Genomic DNA, 24,758 nt, shown 5'->3' on the forward strand with positions numbered 1-24,758 from the left:
GGGTATACCCCTCTATATGGTATAAATGTTTTATAACCATTGGTTAATAAAGAAAATGCTTTGGCCTACAGCAGAGGAAAATACAGGTAGGTGGGAAAACTAAACTGAACTCAGGGAGAAAGAAGGCATAGTCAGGCAGATGCCATGTAGCTAAAGAAGGAAAAAACACCAGAACTGTTGCGGCAGGTCCTCCCACTCCTCCAGCCTATAGCTGCTGAGATACCAGCCCATTGGGGCATGGTCTCTCTCCCTTTAAAAAAGCAGCCACTTCCCTCTCCTCTCTCTCTTCACTTGCTGCTCCGCCCGCGACTAGACTCCCTTCCTGGTTGCGAAGAGGGCTGTTGCCTGGGACAATGATCTGTAAGATTTTCCCCTTTAAATAAATACCACCCTATTAATCATAATTAAAAACTGGTGTGGCATTGTTTGTGACTTATGCCTTCATTTTGGCGCCCAACGTTTGGTTTTAGAACCTCTCCTTTCCCCGCTTGGCTGCCAACCGCGAGTTCGGCTTGGTGGGAGCCCTCCCTTCCTCAGCCGCCGCCTGTGCCTTGCAGCGGCGGCCTTGGCCTCCCCACGTGGATTTAAACTCCACAGGCCCACGTAGTCTCTGCCAGCGTGGTTTGCTCTTTTCTGAGTCGTTTTTAAATCTCCCTTGCAAGCACAGCTCTTAAGTGGCACGAACCAGAGCACACAGTTGCTGAAAGCTGCAACCCCTCAGGGTGACTGTCACGTGGAGGCATAAGCAGCTTCCAGGTTGCTCTTCTCTACCCCTGGATTCTGGGTTTCTGGTTCCGTCTCTGGAATTGATTTAATTACATTTACTTTGTTGAGAAACTTTCATTTTCCAGTTTTTAACATCTACTAAGGCACTGAAACAGGACCCAGTTTTCATCGCGACTCGGCAACAGCGCCACCTGCTGGATAACAGGTAATATGGCAGTTTTCGTTTCTAACGCAAATTTTACTTCTTTGTTTTCACTAATACAATGGATTAGCAAATTTATATTTACTAATACAATGGATTATGTCATACAAGGTTTATATGATTATGGGGATACCTTGATTTGCTTGTTACTAGGTTTCAGTTTTCTTCTCCAAATTCTATCATTAAGGAAGAATATGGTACTCCTAAGAACGATAGAATCTTTACGAACTAATAATGAACAACTAATTAACAGGATTAAAATTATTGAAAATCAGAGGTTATCTGAACAAGTGGATACTATGACAGACAAAATTGACTCCATATCCAAGGGTACTAGAAAGTTACCTGAAAGGGTTCAGGCTGTTGAATTTATGTTCAGACTTTATCACAAAGTTTTGATAAGGTAACAGACAGAATGTACCTCCAAGATGGGAATCTACATGATATACAAGAAAAGTTTAAGGAGGACATGTTATCTTTGAAAGAAAAAATTAAAGCTTTGGAATCACAGGTGCACAATGGGGACCAAAAAATTGATGCCTCAGTGAAATCACTGGAAATATATACAGGTCAGGAGATTCAGGATTTAAGAGAGACAATGATAAAAAAGATTTGAAAAGATTGGAGAAATTATTGCAGCTGGTGAACAGAGTAAGGAGGCACAAGGACAGGATACAATGTCTCCACCAGCTATTAGAGCTGGCTTACCCAGGGTTCTAGCAACATACCCTATACTTAATTCTGACAAAGCGTCAACTTCTAAAGGCTCAAAGGGAGTAAGAGAAGATTGATGGAGGCCAATAGCAATGAATGATCTGAAAGAAATTAAGCAAGCTGTTCCCTTAATTTTGGCTTGCACAATGCATATGTAAAGGAAATGATAAGGACTTGGGCTTCTAATGCTAGAGCTACCCCCCATGATTTCCATCAGTTAGTGTCTGCAGTTTTAGATAATGGACCTTCCTTGATGTTTGGAATTTATTTCAGAGAAGAATCCAAACATATGGAGCAGCAAGGAAGAGCGAAAGGTGTTGAGGTTTCCCAAGATCAAATTCTTGGTGCAGGAGAATATGCTGATCCACAGGTCCAAGCTCTTTATGACGATGAAGTACTGTGTCTATGTCACCAAGCAGCTTTAAATGCTTGGAATAGGATACAGGATCCAGCAAAAAGGGTTGAATCATATACCAGAATTAGGCAGGGACAGGGAGAACCCTTTATTTACTTTTTGCAAAGATTAATTAAGGCTCTGGACATAGGGATAACAGACCCAGAAGCTAGACCAATACTTCTTGAATCTCTAGCTTTTGAGAATGTAAACATAGAATGCAAAAAGATAATTGGGCCTTTAAAGTCTAGATCAGCACCTATGGATGAATGGATTCAGCATACGATGAATGTTGAGACGTTTAGCTATAATGATGAATCTTGGGTAGGAGAAGCGATTTCCGAAGCAATGAGGAGACATCAAACTGCCAGGTGTTTTAATTGTGGTAAATTAGGACATTTGCAAAGGGATTGCAGGCAAAGAATTTCTAGGAATAATATCTCCTCTGGGAATGACAAAAATAGGAGACCTAGGCCTTCAGGTATATGTAGGAGATGCGGTAAAGGCCGGCATTGGTCCAATGAATGTAGGTCAACAACAGACAGACGGGGCAATCCAATATCATCGGGAAACTCCTTGGGGGGCCTCTTGCAGGCCCCCAAGCCAACAGTGGCCCAGTCATTCCCAGTCACAGTGGAGAACGTGCCTCACCAAGAAAATTAAAAGCTCCAATTTCTGCTGTAAAAAGTAATACTGGTCTAAATGATGAATTACGTGTGGAGGATGAGTCAAAAAACCCAGTAGGACAGAGTAAACGAATATTTTGGCAGACTTCTATAAATGATCAAAGACCAAAGCTAAGAGTCTGTATAAATGGCACTTTTATTGAAGGCTTATTAGACACAGGTGCGGATGTAAGTATCATTACCCCAGAATCTTAGCATCCGAACTGGCCTCTTTAAGAGGTAGATGTTCAGTTCCTGGGAATTGGAACCCGATCTCGTGTAAAACAAAGCACAAGATGGGTTGAATGCATAGGGCGCAAAGGACAAATAGGAAGACTAAGGCCATATATAGCCAATATTACCATAAATTTATGGGGCCGTGACCTGCTACAGCAATGGAATACCCAGATTAACATTCCTGTAGTTCCAGGAACTCATAATTCTGGGAAGGATATGATGAGGTATTATGGAAAAAGGTCACCAGCCATTCAGGCTGTACAAGAACATACAGCAAATACCAAACCTTTAGAGGTACCAACAGCCCTACCTTTAAAATGGCTAACTGAGAAGCCAATATGGATCAAACAGTGGCCTCTAGCTGAAGATAAACTACAGGCATTGGAACAGCTGGTGCAGGAGCAACTAGATGCTCACCACATTGAAGAATCAACCAGCCCTTGGAATTCTCCAGTGTTTGTTGTAAAAAAGAAATCTGGTAAATGGAGAATGGTGACAGATCTAAGAGCTGTCAACAAAGTAATTCAACCTATGGGCCCACTACAATCTGGAATTCCTTTGCCTTCTCTGTTACCAAAAGGATGGCCTCTTACAGTTATTGATTTGAAAGATTGTTTTTTTCACTATACCGTTAGAAGAAAAGGATACAGAAAAATTTGCCTTCACAGTGCCTACTTAGAATAATTCTCAGCCTAATAGGAGATGTCAATGGACAGTCCTCCCACAGGGTATGCTCAATAGTCCTACATTGTGCCAATATTTTGTAAGTAAGCCATTGGAAATAATTCGTAAACAATTCCAAGTCCATAATTTATCATTACATGGATGACATCTTGTTATGTGATTCAAATAAAGATACTTTAGAAAGGATGTTTGAAGAAGTAAAGAAAGTCTTGCCTAGGTGGGGATTACAAATTGCCCCTGAAAAGATTCAAAGAAGAAATTCTATTAATTACCTAGGTTACAGAATAGGGTTAGAGAAAATTAAAACGCAAAAGGCACAAATTAGGAGAGACCGCTTAAAGACTCTTAATGACTTCCAAAGATTGTTAGGAGATATTTCCAGTCTACGACCAGCTGTTGGGATAACACCTGATCTAATAGTTCATTTAAACAAAACCTCAGATGGTGATAAAGATTTGAATAGTCCAAGAAAACTGACAGCTGAAGCAGAAAAGGAACTGACAATGATTGAGGAAAAATTACAGGAGGCACATGTGGATAGGATGAACCCAAATCTTAGCTGCATCCTAGTCATATTGCCTTCCAGAATTTCTCCTACAGGGATTCTAATGCAGAGGGAAGATTTTATTTTAGAGTGGATATTTATACCTAATAAACCAAGTAAAAAATTAAAAACTTACGTGGAAAAAGTCTCTGAATTAATCATAAAATGTAAGCTGAGACTTCGTCAGCTAGCAGGTATAGACCCAGCAGAAATTATAGTGCCTTTTACTATTGAAGAAATAAAAAAGTTATGGGAAGACAATGAACCATGGCAAAGAGCTTGTGCTAATTTTTTGGGAGAAATTAATAGCAACTATCCCAAAAGTGGTAGAGTTAACCTCATAAAAAGAACTTCTTGGAATCTTCCTAGAATTGTACGTGATGCTCCAATAACTGGAGCCCGTACGTTCTATACTGATGCAAATAAATCAGGGAAAGCAGGTTACAAGTCAGATGAATTGAGTAAGGTGGAACAAAGCCCTTATAATTCTGTCCAGAAGGCAGAATTATATGCCATTCTTATGGTGCTAAGGGATTTTAAAGAACCTCTTAATATAGTTACAGATTCACAATATGCAGAAAGAGTTATCTTGCATATTGAAACCGCTGAATTTATACCAGATGACACAGAGTTGACTTCATTGTTTATCCAGGTACAAGACATAATCAGGAACAGGCTTTGTCCGATGTACATAACACACATCCGGTCCCATACAGGTCTGCCTGGTCCTCTAGCCCAAGGACCAATAATTGAGATTGATCAATTATTGATTGGAAGTGTGTTGCAGGCCTCAGAATTTCATAAGAAGCATCATGTCAATATTAAAGGCCTAAAGAAAGAATTTTCCACTACTTGGCAACAAGCTAAGGACATTATAAGGAGATGTCCTACTTGTTCTTTCTATAATCAAACACCGTTGCCTGCAGGGAGTAACCCAAAGGGTACTAAGAGAAATGAAATCTGGCAGATGGAAGTGTTCCCCTTCATGGAATTTGGTAAATTAAATATGTATACCATACCATAGACACATATTCAGGATTTAATGGGCTACTGCCCTGAGCTCAGAAAAGGCTGATTCAGTAATCACACATTTATTGGAAGTTATGGCCATCATGGGTATACCTGCACAAATAAAGACAGATAATGATCCAGCATATGTATCTAAGAAAATGAAACGCTTTTTTGATTATTATAATATAAAACACATTACAGGTATACCAAATAATCCTACAGGTCAGGCAGTTATAGAAAGATCAAATCGTACTATAAAGGATATGCTGAACAAACAGAAAGGGACCGAAAATACCCCCAGAAATAGATTACATAATGCTTTATTAACCTTGAATTTTCTTAACGCTAATGAGAAAGGAACGACAGCAGCAGAAAGACATTGGATAATGGAAAAGTCTGCTGAACTAAATCAACTGATTTATTTCAAAGATGTGCTGACCTCTCAATGGAAGCCAGGATATGTGCTACATTGGGGAAGGGGTTTTGCTCTTGTTTCCACAGGAGAAGAAAAATTGTGGATACCATCAAAATTAATAAAGTTTCGATTTGAAGAGGAGAAACCTCTTGGAAAGGAGAAATGACAACTCATCCACAATGATGATATTCATACAGGTGGTAAGAAAAACATATAGAATGGGGGCAGGGTTCTGTTCCTATCTCCACAGGAAAATACTCATCTTTGAAAAATTCAAGGGACCCTGGATGTTTGGATACTGACAGATGGAAAAATACCTGCCCAATAGGAAATATCAAGAAAACTGAATGGGTTGTGTAATATTAAACCATATTTCTAAATTTATAAAGCTGGTTTTGAAGTTGGACTCTGGCTCAGTCCCTCTCCAATTCCAAGCCTGTTAGTAAGAGAAACCCAGAGTTTCTGGAGTTTCTGTCTCATGTCAAGAGCCATGATATGGGACAGAAAGAAATATGAGTTTAGAAAACATCTTTGCTTTTCTTCATATCTATCATACTTTTCATTGAATATATCTATCATGCCTTTCAGTGAATATATACATATATGTCTATATGATTAATGTTTAAGTTTTTCACAATGAACAATGAGTTTTTCCTGAAGTGACATTTGAAGTTTCCAGGAAGAAGATGGGGCCCCATAACAACAACTCCACCTGGTTGATATGACGTCATGATACTGATAGCGCTACTACAAGACCTGTTTTGGATACCAGCTGCACAAGAAAGTTCCAACTTGGTTAGCTGAAATGGTGCACATCTTATACAACATTTTGGCCAGACCTGCACAAAATACTCAGAGACTATTTGCAATTTTAAAGGACATTGATCTTGAAATTTAACCATCATTTTACTTTCACAGGATCCCCCAGAAAGAATGTCGCCCCCATGACAGCTGGAAGTAATTCTAGAGGACGACGTCCCCTCTCCCAGTAAAGTCTGCCCTTGGGTTTAGGGACATCATTTAGGGGTTGATTATAATTAGTATACGATTGAGGGTTGGGGGAGGAATTTTATAAGCTCAGGGATCATTTTGAAAAAAAAAAAAGAGAGATGATGGGATAATAGATTTGTAATTGTGAGTTACTGTTTTTAGACAAATACATTGGTATAGAGTCTTGTATATTGATACAAAGTTAAATTATATTGACTATTGTACGCATGCATGTTTCTACCTCTGTTTAAAACATTTTTTTATGTATTGACATATATTGTATTGATACATATATTGTATATATTTACCATATTGCAGTGTACATTTCTGCCTCTGATTAAGATACTTATATAATATTTGTGTATTGATATATATATTTACCTACTGCCATGTATATTTGTACATTGTTTATATTTGGAGGTCATTGTCCTCATTTGTTTCACAGTCGTTTATTGTCTTAGTCTTTAAGTTAGATAGATACTGAGAATTATATAGATTAATAGTCATCTAAATTTGTCATTTATAATTAGACTAATCAGGTTCTTTAGATATATAGAGATTATACTCAGTATAGATAGATAATCTTCAACTTCTTCAAAGAGCTGTAGAAAATGGCCTTTAATCTAACTCAGAGTTTTGTGGTAGTGAGACACAATTGCTCCTGGCAACACCACTCTGTTCCCGAGAGAATGCTGAGCACCAAAGACACTCCACTTGGAGCCTTTCTTTTTGGCAGAACCAGCCTTTGGGCAAAGAAATGCCCATACCTCAACGACTGACAAAGATACAGAGTGTGCATCAATGGATAAAACAGGACTGTCATATCCTGCCAAGACAGGGTAAGATAGTTTTGAAAACTTGCTTGCCTTAGAAAATGGTATGTCAGTTATGTTAGGCCTTAGCCAAAGTTGGTTGCTTCAACGCTGCTAATGTGACTTTGGGTGATTGCCCAGGTAGCTAGTTGTCTCTGTGATTTGTTGCATGTTTTGGAAGTTGTTTTACTGAACTTCCTAATTACCCAGGTAACATTATTTCCCTTCTCAGATCTTCAATGGGGTTGAAGACTATATAAATGTAGTTACTTTCTCTCATGACTTGGCCAAGTTATTTATTATACAAGACCAAGCTAGTTAGAATATGATATTTGTACTTATTATATATAATTTCATAGTAGGTTTAGAACTCTCTTATTTAAACAAAAGGGGGAGGTGTTGCAGGAGGTCCTCCCACTCCTCCAGCCTATAGCTGCTGAGATACCAGCCCATTGGGGCATGGTCTCTCTCCCTTTAAAAAAGCAGCCACTTCCCTCTCCTCTCTCTCTTCACTTCCTGCTCCACCGGCGACTAGACTCCCTTCCTGGTTGCGTAGAGGGCTGTTGCCTGGGACAGTGATCTGTAAGTTTTTTCCCCTTTAAATAAATACCACCCTATTAATCATAATTCCAAACTGGTGTGGCATTGTTTGTGACTTACGCCTTCACAGAACCTTACCAGTAAACCAGAGCCTTGTGGCGATACACAGGATCATAGAATTGGGTTAATTTAAGATGTAAGAGCTAGCTAGAAATATGCCTGAGTCGTTGCCCAGTGTTGTAATTAATATAGTTTTATGTGATTATTCGTGTCTGGGTGGCTGGGAAATAAAAAAGGACTCTCTGAATACATGGGAGTGTGGTGTGGTGGCTAGTCAATCACTACAGGTGAGGGACAGTCAAAACAGTGACTTTTATACAAACCTAAGCCACCAAATTACATTAGCTCAAGAAACCCCACCCAATACTAACAAGAAAAGATGATCTGGAGGCACACAGCAGGCCCAACTTCCCACTGCATGCAAGTGATGTGGGATGTCCTTCTGTATATGTGTTGCTTCTATTGGCTAACGAATAAAGCTGTTTCTGTCAATGGCTTAGCAGAGTAAAGCCAGGTGGGAAATCCGAATAGAGATTTATAGAGAGAGCAGGTAGAGTCAAAGAGCTGCCATGTAGCTGCTGAAGGAGACAGACACTGCTGGAATCTTTCTGGTAAGCCATAGCCTCGTGGTGATTAAGAGAAATATGTTAATTCGAGATGAAAGATCTAGCTAGAAATATACCTGAATGGCTAAACAGTGCTGTAATTAATGTAGTTTCTGTGTGAATATCTGGGTCTGTGCGGCCTGGAAACAAAAGAGCAGTCTCCTTCTATACGCTTGTACACACTCTTGGCATTCCGTGGTTGCTCAAAAGTAAGGTATTATCTCACAGTGTGTAGTGAAATGAATAAGAAGAGACTGAATATTAAAGAGAACTGCCATCATTTCCATCTGTTTGAAATGTGTGATTTCAGAGTTTTCTAAGGTCCTGTCAACACCATTCCTGAAGCAGTCCTTCATTGTTAACAGGACTGCAAATACAGGCAGGAAAGCTCCACGTGCAGTCACCCACCACAAAAGGAGACACCTTAGAAAAATCTCACTTCAGCTGGGGTGGTGGCACACACCTGTAACCCTGGCACTGGGGAAGCTGAGCTGAGAGGATTGCAGGCATCCTCTGAGAACAGGAGTGGGGTTGTACAGGATTAGTGGTATACTGTGCCTACACAATTAGAAGACAGTGCAGGAAGGTCACATGCTAAAGGACAAACAGTGAGGACAGAGCTATCCCACATCACATGCGTGCAGTATAACAAAAGGGTGGGAATATGAATAAAAAGTATGACCTAGTAACTGACTTCATAAAATTATCAATAACTAGGAAAGTCTCCCTATACCTGAAGTTTATGTAAAATAAAAGGAAACTCAGGATGGGAGCACGGAATTCACAGTAGCATGTCTGTGGAGAACTGCAGTTAGTTATCCTTACTTGAGAAAAGAAAACACAATGCAGGACCTCCAAAGAGAGGGCTTTCTAGGCTAGATTAAAGTAGAGAAATCTTTGTGAAATGACTTTCTCAGTTTCCATGAGGTGTCCCCTGCCTTCCTGTGAGCTACAGCACAGACATGTTGGGAACCTCATCTTGACTCACAACCTGTGTTTTAAGTGAATGGCTGTGTACAGTTCTCACGGTGGTTTCTCTAGGTGTAGCAATCACACAGAGAACTCAGCATAGTGCTGAGATCCTACTTGTACCCAGATCCCTTAAAGACTGACCTAAATACATCTTTACCCACCCAGGAAAAAAGTCAAAACATTCTTTTGACGTTTTTTAAAATTCATTCTTTAGTAAGCTGGTAAATCCATTCATTAAAAATTCTTATTTTTGCCGGGCGATGGTGGCGCACGCCTTTAATCCCAGCACTCGGGAGGCAGAGGCAGGCGGATCTCTGCGAGTTTGAGACCAGCCTGGTCTACAGAGCTAGTTCCAGGACAGGCTCCAAAGCCACAGAGAAACCCTGTCTCAAAAAACAAAAACAAAAAAAACAAAACAAAAAAAAAATTCTTATTTTTTTTTACTGATGTGTTTAATGCAACTAATTTTTCTTCAATCATTTCTTAAATGCCAAGATTATATGTCATTTTTAGTTTCATTTTCACAAGCACCTTTTCTTTTAGCTTGTAATGCCCCTTACATCAGACATTGTTTTAATGAGAAGTATTAACTCTCTGAGTGTAGAAGGCTTGTGTTATTTTGTTTTTCATGGTAAGCTACTAATTAATTCATAGCTATGTAATCAGATAGACATTTTGCCTTATGACTTAATATACAAGCAACTTTTTAGAATGTGACAAAGTCCATAAAAAAGAACATGTCCTATTATCAGAGTGCAAGGTTCAGCAGTTTCACAATCTAGTGCTTAGGAAAGAAATAACTGAGGGAAGCTGTAGAAAACTCACCTGAGACAAACTGCCTGCCCTCCTGGAGCACACAAGTCACTATAACCCATGCAGAAAACAGACTGTCTCTGATCTCAAATAGAAAAGTCAACATGAAGCTGGGCAGTGGTAGCACACGCCTTTAATCTCAGCACTTGGGAGGCAGAGGCAGGAAGATCTACCTGAGTTTGGGGCCAGCTAGTCTACAGAGTGAGTTTCAGGATAGGTTCCAAAGCTACATAGAGAAATCCTGTCTTGAAAAATCAAGAAAAAAAAATTTTTTTTAAATAAAAAGAAATTAAAGTCAACATGAACTTCTTCCATCAATTGGTAACACGTTCAATGCAACCACTAGGCAAATGCCAGCATTGTTTCACAGAAGGAAACATGAAAACACCAAGGTTCCTGTGAAAAAGCAAATTATTTTAAAAGGGAGAACTACTCCAGACATTGGGACGCAGGATAAAGCTTATAATACAGAGTCCCTCATCTGCTAGCAGAGCAATAAGGAGCTAAACAATGTGTGGACAAAGACAAGGACAAAGCATGCTGTGCAGCATGCACTACTGTGTGTGGATAAAGCGATAAAGATGTTCTAACTCCGCCCCAAAAGTGCAACTGCAAGACAGAGAGCTCTGCAACACATGAAACTGTTTTTTTTATTAAAAAAAATTATTTATTTGTCTATTTATTTATTTATTTATTTATTTTGTATGCAATATTCTGTCTGTATGTCTGCAGGCCAGAAGAGGGCACCAGACCTCATTACAGACGGTTGTGAGCCACCATGGTTGCTGGGTATTGAACTCAGAACCTTTGGAAGAGCAGGCAATGCTCTTAACCACTGAGCCATCTCTCCAGCCCCAATAAAACTTCTTAAGAGACCTCTATAGAGTAAATTAATCCATTTTAACCATAAATATAATGACAGCTGCTCATGGAAAAATGATGAAGTAAGTGAATTCAGGTGAACTTAATGAAAACCAGAAGCTCTGAATAATTAGTCATGGATTCTTGGGCCCTGAGCTTCAGAAAATTTGCCCTAAGTTATCTTTCTAAATTATGAATCCCTAGGTAAGACAGTGGCGTGTAGCCTGAACTGCTTTGGTATATTTATTACTTGTGACTACTAGAAATAGGAGACAAGACAGTGAGCAAGCTAGAAAATGGCAGCCACGTCAGGGCCATTGCTGACCTCTCCCAGCACACACTCCCAACCCCAGAACAGCCACACCACACATCAGCAAAGCACCACCTTAAAGGGGAAAGCAGCACAGCCAGCAAACTACCACATGACAGCGCTCTCCCAGGGCTGCATGTGCTTTCTATCCCAAAGCTGTGTGAATACACAATCAACCCGCCAAGAAATGAAATGCATGTAAACTAAATATCACCAGTACATAAATAACTCTATTATAAGCTTTTCTTCCTTGAACACTAATATTATAGACCTCACTGAGATTCAATAACTGAAAAAGAACATTAGTTAGGCCACCACATGCAAGGTCCTTTATGAGTGCTTTTCACATGCCTGCTATACTGATGTTAAGCCAGAAGATATATGTGCAAGTCATGAGGTCACTGCCAGGTATCGTGACCTGAGCAAGTATCAAAAGGATGATTCAAAAATCAACAAGTTTGATTATGTTCACAAAGCTATGTACCGGCAGGATTAGGCTGAAGTCATCTTGTTTCCGTCTGGCACTTTTCACTCTTATGTGACAATGTCAACCAAAAATTTTTCCCTGGGCATAAGGAAAACCCAAGCAGTAATTTACTCAAGATGCTGACTTTTGTAATGATGAATAAGGGTCATGAAATAAGAAAGCAGACTTCTACATAAAATTTGTCAGAAACATAAAGGTGAGGGATGGTCAAGGCCAAGGGTTCAAAACTGGCTGGTTGACACTGTTCAACACACTTCTCAACTGAGTCCAGACTGAGAACAAACCCTCCGGGGAAGGAGAAGCTAAGACACCACAACTTACAAAGCAAAGGCTGCAGAGAAATTCTGTTTTCCTTTTGATTTACGGTAACCGAAGGACAAAGCTCGCCTTTCTCTTTTATAACCAACTCTAACACTAGCTTGAAAGAAAAAATACAGACATCAGCTTCATCCCCAGTGAATCGGATGGCAGCCCAGTCAATGGCTGCACACGGCATGAGTCCATGTAACCGAGTCCTTTGATCTTCGAAAGAATGGTGCTAAGAGCCAACACTATTGCCTTTTTCTTTTTCCTTTTTTGTCCTTTGGTTTTCTTATTATACTCATTTGATCCCCTTTCATGTGCCCACGAACTGTTTTATTTGTATCCCTTCAAAACTGAATTTATCTATAGCAGTGCTGGTTTACATGTGTCAGAGAAGAAAGCACTCTTTTCTGTGGGTTAGCTATAAAAAGAGAAATTGGCAGAAAAGGTTGAATCTCAATCCTCAATCATCCATCACCTCTCATTCACCAAAATGTTTAAGTACCCTAACCATGGAGAAGAAAGAATAAACTGAGATGACGAGGACTTTGCTATTCTGCCCTGTTTTATAATGGTAGAGTAGCAGGCCTTCCTGTGGTGAGCATACTACTAGGGAGAATGGGGTTAGAGCCATACACTGAGCATCAGGCTACGGAAAAGGCCAGGGTTCAACAACATTTACCAAGCCGGACCAAATAGTGACAAAATGACTGCTTATCATCCAGTCGTCAGGTCACAAAGGGACGCTTCATTTAAGCCCAATAAAGCAAAACTAGGGGCTGAAAAGATGGCTCAGTGGTTAAGAGCACTAATTGCTCTTGGGACCCAGGTTCAATTCCCAGCACCCATATGGAAGTTAACAGCAATAAGTAACTCTAGTTCTAGGGGCCGACACCCTCATGCAGACAAAACACCAATACATGCAAAATAAATAAATGTCCAAAAAATAAAAACAAAAAAAAAACAAAAAAAACCCACTAAAACTGGAGATATTTCTTTAATAAGAGGTGACGGCTACACTTATTTGTGGTTATCCAATACCAAATGGTCAGTCTAACATATAAACAACGTTATATGGACTGGGCAGGCTGTATTTATATATTTAGGAATACATATAATACATATTTGTCTGTAACAACAATAAATTCAAAAAAGAGGCCATGAATGTGAAAACAAACAAGGAAAAAAATATAGGGCAGGCATGGAGGAAAGAAAGCAAAGTGAGATGGTGTAATATATTATAATTATATTATATTACAATTATATTATAATCTCAAAAAATAAATCATTAAAAAAAACTGGAGATGACAGTTTTGTAGAAAACCTATTACTTTTTGGACAAATTTTAAGATAATATCACAAGAGGATTAAAAACCTAATGGTCAGAAAGGATTCTAGTCAGACACCCTGAAGAAAGTACAGCACATATTGCTACTGGAGAAGTCAAGGTACAGGGCCCATGACAGGGGTTTATGGCTTCCCACTTCCAGGAGTAGTGCAAGCCTATCTAGAGTAATCCAAGTCTATCTGTGTCTAGCTAGTATAGTCGTTTATTGTTTGTATTTTGATAAATAAATCTTGCCCGAAGACCAAAGGAAAAGCTAAAGCCTCTAGAGTTCCAGTAATGGTGGCACACACACCTTAATCCCAGGATTTGGAAGAACGAGGTAGAATCTCTGTGAGTTCAAGGCCACCCTTGGCTACACAAGATCAATGCAAAAACAAATCCAGGTGGTACCACACATCTTTAATCCAAGTGCTAGGGAGTCGCACGCCTTTGATCCCAGAACTAAAGGGAATATAAAATGAGAGGAGAGAGAGGCTTAGTCTGCTTAGTTTGCGCTCACCCAGCCTTGGTACAGGTAAGGCTTCTCTACTGGGTTGGCTCCTCTGCTTTTCTGGTTTTTGGCTAGAACCCCGATTTCTAGCTCTAGGTTTTTATTATTTGTGCTACAAGCCGGTGTTATGGGAGATAAACAGTTCTAAAAACTGGGTAAGAATTGTTCATCAAATCTGAATGGCATTAAGAAACCTTCAAATATATTCATTTCAATTGTGTCAAAACATTTTGGACAACCAATTACACCTTACATCATCTCCTAAACTAGAATCTCAAGTCCTTTAAAATCATGACCTCAACCAGTGAGGAGATAGAAAAAGCAGAAGGCAAATGAGGACAAATGCTAAATTAGTCAGCTGTCCTCCATTATCAACCTAGTCAACTTCCATCATCATGCTTTGCTCAGCATGTAGGCTTGTTTAAGCTCGGGAGTCCATACAAAGAACATACAAAGGCTTATGGGAATCTGGGGCTTATAAACCACCACATTCTCAAAATGAAGTAAGAGCTCTGTAAAAAGTCAAGTTTAATATACACACCCCTTCCCTGTGGCACGATCCCCACTGCCTGCCTGTTTTTACATATTTATTACAAGAGAACAATTTTAAATTTTTAAATAATTAAAATACAAAAGGACAAAATCACTAACAAGTAAAATGTAAATAAAACTCTTACTTTTCATTTTTAAAAAAAGCTCACTGGACCACAGCCAATGCATTTATTTATGTGTTGTCTCTGAATTGGTCCAAAGTGGCTCAGATGAACAGTTGAGACAAAGGCCATTATGACATGTATCTGAGACCCAATGTTTGCAGAAACAGTGCTATATAAATGCTGCCACTCTTCTGCCCAAGTAACTGGCTCTATCGTTGCAAGCTTTGCATGAGACACCCCAGGCATGGTGGCTGAACAGGTGACAGGTGAGGACTAGGCAACTATGGTTGCATCTCAGTTTAAGTAGCTCAGCTAAAGTCAGCAAATCTCAAAGGCTTTTATTGTACCCATATTCTTTAACAGAGATTAAGGGTTTTGTTACTATTTGGCAAAACCTTATTATTTATGATTTACAGAGAGGTAAGTGATGATGTTAGCTACCATACTTCTTATGTCACTTAAGTGGTGGAGTGATATTTCACATGTATTTTAATAACTAGAGCCTGCCTGAAGTTCAGAGTAAAAGAGCCTCACAGGCTAGCTTTACAGACCAGGCAGCAAAAACACAAACCTTCAATCCCAGTGCCCACACTAGTTTGCCATAGAAACTAGGCGATGGTGGTGCACACACACCTTTAATCCCAGCCCTAGAGAAGAATATAAGACAGGAGGAGACAGCTCTCAGACACAGTCTCTTTCTGAGATTCCTGGAGGCAAATCACCATTTCAAACTGAGGTAGAGGTAAGAATCAGTGGCTGGCTGCTTTGCTTTTCTGACCTTCAGGTTGAATCCCAATTTGTCTCTGGGTTTTTATTAATCATGCTACAAAGAGGTTTCAAATCAGCCAGACATAGAGACACAATGTGTACAGGTGGTGAATCCTGGCACCGTGCTCTGGAGAAGCAGAAGTGCACACTTGCTTTAAGGCAAACCTGTCTGACATCACAGCAGGGAATGATGCCCTTCTGTTTCAGACTGCATCTTCAATATATTCCCCAGTCTTCAGCATGCTCTTTAGTAAAAACACTGAGAAATAAGAAAAACTGGAAGAAGAGCTATTAAAAATTTCTGTACATTCCTAGGTTTTCTATAATTAACATGCTGGCATGTTTGTTTTATCTTTTTTTTTTTCCTTCCTCCATCTTTACTAGCAGTAGGACTTGATCTTTACAAAGTTAACCTCAGATCTTCAGACTTTTTCCACCCTAAAAATTTTACCAAATAATACTAGGATATTAACTTCCCAGAAACACACACTAATTTAGACAGTATGGAAACGAATCAGAACAAAGATACAGGGAGAGCCACAGTGGGGTTGGCAGAGAGCCCAGAAACCTCTGGAACCTCAGCAACCCCAGCGAACCACTGTTGGTTCTGATAAAAACAATGACTGCCAAAGCAGATCAGAGCCAAGTCAGCTCCCACCCTCCAGCCTCTCCTCACCTCAGGGCAGCAGCATGGTACGTGTCGACATAATCAGAAATGAAGAGCTCTCGGTTCTTGATGACTGGATCTGTGATGACAAGTTCCCTTCCAGAGTCTACAAGCAAAAGAAAAGAAGTCAGTTAACTAAATAAGAAGATATTAAAGTAAAGTTCCCAAAACAAGAAGAAAATTTTTGCAAACCTTTTTCTCAAGTTTACCTCCTATTAAAGACAAATACCAAAACATAGTTATGACCAAAATACAGCCACTAGGAAACGGGATATGTAGTAAGAATAACAGAACACAATGTACAGCTGCAACAACTGACAGACTGTTCACAAAATCCTTCTGTGTACTGAACCTTAAAAAGCACAATGAAAATGAAAGAGAAGTGCACTGCCACATCCCAGCAACGTGTTAACTAATTTTTGAGACGAAACAACTTTGTTTTGTTTGTCTGTAGCCTTGGACCCTGTCCTGGAACTAGCTCTCGTAGACTAGGCTGGCCTTGAGCCAACAGAGATACACTTGCTTCTGCCTCCTGAGTGTTGGGATTATACCTCTTAATTTTATCCATATTTTGTGTGCATGTACATGTGTATGTGCTTATATCTGGGCAAGCTTACTTCATAGCAATGTGTGTAGTGGTCAGAGGACAACGTGTAAGAGTCAGTTTTTCTTTTCTACCAAGTGGGTCTGGGGACTGAAGACAAATTGTCAAGATTGGCAGCAAACAGCTTCAGCTGCTGAGCAATTCTGTTGGCCCTACAATATACAATGAATACATGTAGATAACTTGTCCATTTTGTTTTCTCTCTGCATGTCTGTTTCTGAGGATGGCCCTGAAGTCACTACAATACTGAGGCTGCCTTGAACTCATAAGTCTCCTTCCTCTCTCCCTCCCAATTCTGAGATTATAGATACACACCACCACATCTGGCCCCCATCTATTTGTTTACTATCAAATATTTTAAAATGCAATGAAGCCACAGGACTGGGACTGAAAAGAATTATTAAGCTACTATTTTTTTTTACAAAGATCATAAAAGTTAACTGACTTTTATCTTTTCAAAGATGTTTTTTAAAAGTCCATGAAAAGTGGACTTTCCACGGGGCAGGAAACCCTGACTGCTCTTAGGGCTGGAGAGGGAGGGGGAGGGGAGGGGGGAGTGGGAGGGAGATGGGAGGAGGTGGAAATTTTTAATGAATAAATAAAAAAGAAAGAAAAAAAAAGTCCATGAAAAGTTCACCATGGCTGAGGTGAGTGGGGAAACACAGACAGCATGTCCTTGGCTGCTCCAACACAACCTCCCATAGCCTCTCTAAGCTCACCCTCCTGAGACAGAATGCCAGGGCAAAGCGCCTCCCACAGCCTCAGGACGACTAATGGAATTAAGGAGCACGAGGCAACTCTCAAGACCAGGTTTTCAAAAAGCTACTACACACTTGCATAAATGTTGCACGCAGTACATTTATACAGAGCTTACATGTTGATAAAGTTCTGATCCAATATATGAGACCAAAGGCAAGTGTGGAAATCAGCTGCCAAAAACCACTGTTTCTGAAGGCAGCTCTTAATTTACATTCCAAAGTGTAACTCAAAAAGCTTTTCTTTGAAAATGGGCTCTGTCTGCCTAAAATGTAGGGAAGCACAGCACATGAGCTCCTGGAAGGACAAGGAACACATGCACACAGGGCTTTAACACTACCAGTCACTAAGTTAAACATAGGAGCCTAAAGAACTATACAACTGCTATTTTTAAAAATATGTGCATTAGTACAAACTTAGAGGGGGCTTTCTTGATATTTTTTTGGTATTTTCTTCAAGATTTAAAAAACATATATATGCATGTATGTGTTTTATGTGCACCAGGTGTTCATGGAGGCCACAGGCATTGAATTCACTGGAACTGGAGTTATAAACAGTTGTGAACTGCCTGGTGTGGGTGCTAGGAACTGAATCTGGATCCTCTACAAGAGTAGTAAATGCTTTTAATCAATGAGTTATCTCTCTAGGCCCCCCTCTTTTGTTGTTGTATATTGTGAAGGAAAATGGAAAAATTGCAAAAGCATATGTAAAAAGGACCCAGCAATGTTCTTTTTAACAAGCTCTTTTGAGAGAAATTCTACCAGAGGCAATCTCGGTTTAAATGATGTTTTAAAAAAGAACTTTACCCAAAGCTAAGATTGAAAAGTACGGCATCGCGAGGGAATACGTACCATTTTCATTATGCCGATCCTGAACCAAATGCTGATAGACAGAATCTGGAACTTCAGACTGACGGTAGTACCATTTGACGTTCATGAGTAGATGGTCCCTCTTACTCTGAAAAGGAAAATCTAACAGCATTAGGAACAGGTTTCAGGTGCCTGCAAGTGCATATCATACGTACGACCAAAAGTCCTCTACACAGTGGATGGGCAAAAAGCAGGAAACACAGCAACCACCAGCAGCACAATACCTGGGTCCCTGGCCACCACACCCCTCAGGCCATAATCCTCAAAACTGCTCATCTCAAGAAACAAGAGAGACGGATCCTGAAGCTTCTCAGCACGACTCACTCACTCACTATCACATTTTTTTAATGCCAATGCAGAGCTCTATATGGTACATATTTCTAGCTTAATCCTTGACCATCTTGGTAAATAACAATCAGAGCACACTATCGAGAAATATTAAAAGTAACAAGCTGGAAAGAACTTACCCAGAGACACCTGACAGTCTCTTCCCCTCCAAGGTTTGCCTGTGACAAACTGTCTCAAATTCTCCCTCCACTGTGGGCCACAGAACTGTATGGAAGTCACTGCTGCATGCCAAAATCACAAAGCACACCACGGGTAACAGGTGGTGATGAGAATGTATATCCATACAATAGGACCTGCCTTATTACCTGACTCCCGAGGACAAAACAGCTTACACATAACTACTGGTAAAAAATAAAGAGCCCCATGTTGACCATCATCCTTTAAGTGTGTATAGGACAACTAATCACATATTTCTAAAAGTTACCTTGGTTCTCAGCTCAAACAAAAAGGCTATAGGGTACAGCTTCAAGTACATTGCTTGTGTGCTAGGCTATGAAACAGCTGAACTCAGCAAACACTGAAGTTTCCTGGGATTCATAAAGTAGCTTTAACCCGAGGTAAAGGCAGTACAGTCCCCCTTGACAGCTTCTACCTTTTTCACAGGCTCACTGACCAAAGTGCAGAGATCAAAACTCAAAAAAACTGCCTCATGTTTGTAAAGAGAACAGCTTAATTCTGAACCATGGCAGGAATCTTTAATAAAAGAAGACCCACCTTGGTTTAATAAACAGGCAAATATAGTTTGAACTGAAAGACGAGCACAGGCAGGGAGAGAACTGTTGCAAGTCTCAACGTTAACTCAGAATGTGGAATGCTATCCCACAATAAATATCATAAACATCGGGATTCTTGCTTTGCAGCAACTGTCAAACAGGCATGACCACAGGAAGAGGGTATCACTGCTGGTTTACATTAGACAGACTATGTATACAAAGGACCGTGTGTAGGCCATGGATTTTACTCATTCATACTTTTACACTGAAAAATTTAATGGCAAAAATTAGCTCATATTGTTTATTCTACAGAAGAAAAACTGAGGACAAACAGTATAAGAAGGTTCATAGAAAAAGTGCTGACTGTAAGAGTTTAAAGAAGGGAGCAGCCACCTTCTTTGAGACACTATGAAAGGAATGTGTACCCTGGGGGAAAAAATGAAAAGGACCTCAGTGCACTCCTTCTAAGCAAAGGCAGAGACCAGAAAGAAATACAGACAGGAAAAAGAAAAAACAAATACAAGACAGACCAACTGGGATACCAGCACACAGCACAGAACACCCAATGCTGAGACTGAAAAGAAGCTGAGCACTGGTGTGGTCTGGCCCTCAATAAATTTACAAAACTCAAGAGCAACACTAAGATGACACTGCCAGTAAGGAAAACAGAACCCCTGAGCCTGCAGGGAGCAGCATAAACTCACCACAATAAGAGACAATACTGGAAATAGACTCGTCTCTTGACTACTGACACATGGCAGGGTAATTCTGTTGCCCTGCCATTGTTGGATGTAGCACCCTCCGCAAGTTGTGGCAGCTAAAAATGTCTCTAAGCATTGCTAACTCTCTCTGTGTGTGGAGAAATGAAGCCAAAGTTGGTTGAAAGCCATTGCTGTTGTCGTCATTGTTGTTATTGTTACTTATAGAAGCCAAAGCACAATGGTCATGGAGACCTGGTCCAAGCACTATAGAACAGAGGACACAATTAACTAGAAAGCACAGGAAAGACTGTCGCGATGAACTCCCGATGCCACCACTACCCATATCTGTGTGACTCTGGTAACTTTCTAAGATCTTGAGTTTCTCTTTTGTACTGTAAATGAGAATAATTTAAGGAACTGGTGGAAAATGTAAAGACGGCATCAGATACCAGGTAAATGTTTAAAGGAAAGCCCCACCATCTGTCAGGAACCCTGTGGGTAAATGTGGAGCCATTCTCCCTCCAGAATGGCTTGTATAAGGGTGGCGTTGATCTCAGGCAGATGCTCACCAGGTCCCACTAATGGAGTACTTCCCAGAGTAGCCAGAATTCAGGGTACCAGCAGCCCCAGGAACTGTGCTCTACTATCTAAGCATCTACTCACTACTGAAACATACCTAAGAAGCCTGAAAACCTGCACGGCATCAGAAAGACTCTCCAGGTTCAATGACTGGCAATTTTAAGTTGTCTGTTTTTTCTGAACCTAGCCAGAAATTCTGGAAATTGTTACGTGTGCCATTTCTACATTACTAGTTAATAACTGACACAAGTAGGCCCATTGATTTCACACAATAAAACAAAAAGCCTACTCTGGCTTACTTGTAAACAGACCTGCAACTCTTGAAAAGCTTTTGGAGCTCCTGATGCAGTCCTGTCCAATGGCCAGGGGGCGGCAGTATTGTGTCAAAAAAAATCCCACCAAACAGCACTTAAACCCATACTTCCATTCCACAGATACAGCACAACAAAAAAGGTGGAGTCAAATGAAACTGTGTTCTAAATAGGCCAGCAATTTAATAAAAGACTAACAATAGCGGGTTATTTCAGAGTACTAGGCTAAAACTGTAAGGTACAGACTGCAATTCCATCTGCAACCACTAGTTACCTTATTGTCCTAGGGTCCTCAAAAAGCGAACAGATGGGAAGGCCAACTGATATTTGGGGTCTCTTCCTATGTTAATAACTATATTCTGTAGTGATATTTTAATTGGATTTTAATAGATAAAGCTTGCCTGAAGATCAGAGTACAAAACTAAGCCACCAGAGGCCAGACGGTGGTGGCAAACTTTAGTCCCAGGACTTGGAAGATAGAGGCAGATGGATCTCTGTGAATTCAAGGCTACCCTGAGCTACACAGATAGATCCAGAAACAGATCCAGGTGGTGGTGGCTGACACCTTTAATCCCAGCGTTTGGGAGTCACACACCTTTAATCCCAGCACTAAGGAGGTGGAGACAGGAGATATGGCTAGGTGGAGAGAGGAATATAAAGGGGAAGAGAAAGGAATCCATAGTGCAGTCTAGGCAGTCTGAGGATTCCCCCTTCATTTCAAGCATTAGTAGAGGTAAAAGGTCTCTCTAGTGGCTTACTGCTCTGTTTCTCTGATCTAACTCCTATTATCTTCTCTGGGTTTGTTTTTTTGTTGTTGTTGTTGTTGTTTTCTTGTTTGTTTGTTTTTTGGTTTTTCGAGACAGGGTTTCTCTGTGGCTTTGGAGCCTATCCTGGAACTAGCTCTGTAGACCAGGCTGGTCTCAAACTCACAGAGATCCACCTGCCTCTGCCTCCTGAGTGCTGGGATTAAAGGCGTGCGCCACCATCGCCCGGCTGTCTCTGTGTTTTCATTAAGCATGCTACATATGTCTTCCCCAGACCAGACCCAGTAGACCAAATGGAACTAAACTATGATACATCTGTTCACTGGTATTACCATCCAACAGGGTTACAAAGTGCAATGTCTTTTCTGGAGGACACTGTCTGCTATAAGGGGAGAATCCCTACTCAGGTCACACTGAGGGTTTCAGAACATTAACCACAGGAAGGACTCTAAATCAAATAATTGATGAAAATCACAGAAATCTATCTATTTATCTATCTATCTATCTATCTATCTAGGTTTTTCGAGGCAGGGTTTCTCTGTGTTGCTTTTGGAGCCAGTCCTGGAACTAGCTCTTGCTCTTGTAGAACATGCTGGCCTCGAACTCACAAAGATTCGCCTGCCTCTACCTCCAGAGTGTTGGGATTAAAGGCGTGTATCATCACTGCCTGGAAAAAATCACAGAAATTTTAAGCCCAAAAAGTAAGTTCAGAACATCATGTGGTTCAGGGTCTGAATCCTGGTTTTACAATGCGCTAAACTCTGTATGTTAACAACCTCTGGCTTCTGTTTCACATACAATCTGTGTTCCTCCTTCACTAGACTGTGAGGATTTGGGGTCCACTCATAGAAGCTGAATGGTTAGCTCTCATAAACCTTGATTACTGTCACTGTTCTGCAGAGAAAAAAAACCAGTCACAGGTTTTACTTTTCTCAGCCTCAACACTAATATAAAGTAAAGGCAATATAGAAACAAGACATGTAGGAGTGGGCTGGAAGGTAGGCTTGTCACTTGAGGAATCCCAGGAGCAGATTAAGTGTTTCTATTAGCACGCTCACTATTTACTAATGATATGACTGAAGACTAGCATACATCTCATAGAGATTTATGGCCATCACTAAATAATGAACCAAGAAATTTCCAGAGTGAAAGCACCCTGGGCAGTATTCCTGAAGGAAGAAGCATCACCCACTAGCAAGAAAAGGCTTTTCCACCACCTTCATCCACACAGAAATGAAGACCAAGAGAGGAGATACCACAGAACTAGAGGACCAAGCAAAGATGGACAGCTATTTGCTGGGGGAAGGGGTCACAAGAGTTTCTGGATTTACATGGGAAGTGGTGGTGGTGATATCTGCAGGTTAACACTGGTATTCTTCTACATCAATGGCTGGACTCTCACTGAACTGAAAAATACATGTAAAATTTAAGGCATGAGCAACCATACAAGGTGTGTCACACACACACACACACACACACACACACACTACATCACCCACACAAAATAAGGTGAGGAAGTGACTGAGAAAGACATCCTGATGATAACCTCTGACCTCAACACATGTCTGAACAGTTGAGCATGTATCTCTCTCACACGGATACATAGGTACACATATGCACGCACACACAAACACACAAAATTGAAACCACCTCTCAACTGTTAATTACAGTGTCAAAACTTACTAAGGCTCTGTCTACCTAGTTTTATACTACGTATGAGCAGTGACATTTTCAGGCAATTAGCTACTGTATTTGCAGTGGGGAGACCAATTTCTTGGCCTCTACTGTAAACTTACTAGTTTTTTGTTTTCTGGAACAAGGCTTCATGTGACCCAGGCTGGTCATGAACTATGTAGCTAAGACTGATCTTGAACTCCTTGCCCTCCTGTTTCCAGCCCCTACGTGCTCGGACTGCAGGTGCATGCCATAATGTTTTGCTGTGCTGTTGTTAATACTAAATGCACACACAGATAAGGTATGTGTAAAGGGGGATTTGAAATATGCTGTGAGACAAACAGAGCAAACTAAAGAATATTCTTGTATATGCCATCATCTACACTGTTCTTAACTAGTCAATCAATGGTCATGATTAATACTGGGTATCTGAGTGAATAAAGTATAGTCAGCAATGTACTACTTCTGCGAGTGTCTGTACAAGTGCCTTCGGAGGCCAGTGTGTGACAGTGGGCTGAGGAGGACAGATGCCACGGTCACAGTGGCAGTGCTATCCATCAGCTCAGGGCCTGGATAAACTAAGAATAAAGCAATTACCAATTCACTTTCTGCTGGAGCTGCAAGGGATGCTCTCAGTTCTACTACCTTAGCTTCTCCGACTCTGAGGTCCCCAGACCCAATGAGCCATGATACCAGCTTCCCCAGGTCTCCAGTGTGCAGGTGGCTCATAAGACCTCAGAACTTCCATAATGAGGTGATGTGAGCCATCCCTAAACACCCTCCCCCTCCCCTTATATCTCATTGGTTCTGTCTCCTGGAGAACACTGACTAATTAATCCACTAAACATTACACTCGGGCTTTAAAAAACCCATCTTTGGGTTCTGAGGCTCACTTTTTTTTCCGTTTATTTATTTATTAAAGATTTCTGTCTCTTCCCCGCCACCTCCTCCCATTTCCCTCCCCCTCCCCCAATCAAGTTCCCCTTCCTTGTCAGCCCATAGAGCTATCAGGGTTCCCTGCCCAGTGGGAAGTCCAAGGACCACCCACCTCCATCCAGGTCTAGTAAGGTGAGCATCCAAACTGTGAGGCTCACTTTTACATGTGAGACCATACACTAGGATCTACAAAATCAGACAGCCAACAACCAACCAACCAACCAACCAA

At 40.6% G+C, this 24,758-nt stretch overlaps 1 protein-coding gene across 10 annotated transcripts in view; it reads right to left on the bottom strand.

Annotated features, from left to right (window-relative positions):
* The window catches only part of LOC121441733 (arginine-glutamic acid dipeptide repeats protein), a 373,675-nt gene that overhangs the window by 160,842 nt on the left and 188,075 nt on the right, over positions 1 to 24,758 (bottom strand). For all 10 annotated transcript variants that reach the window (XM_041642992.1, XM_041642986.1, XM_041642985.1 and 7 more), the window contains 2 exons: positions 18,486 to 18,591; positions 16,284 to 16,380 (listed from right to left, as the gene is read on the bottom strand). In XM_041642992.1, the coding sequence (XP_041498926.1) occupies positions 16,284 to 16,380; positions 18,486 to 18,591 (203 nt within the window). The remainder of the gene's footprint in view (positions 1 to 16,283; positions 16,381 to 18,485; positions 18,592 to 24,758) is intronic.

The sequence above is a fragment of the Microtus oregoni genome, unplaced genomic scaffold, assembly GCF_018167655.1.
Source record: "Microtus oregoni isolate MIOR12 unplaced genomic scaffold, Mior012 000081F_ref0000091, whole genome shotgun sequence".
Lineage (NCBI taxonomy): Eukaryota > Metazoa > Chordata > Mammalia > Rodentia > Cricetidae > Microtus > Microtus oregoni.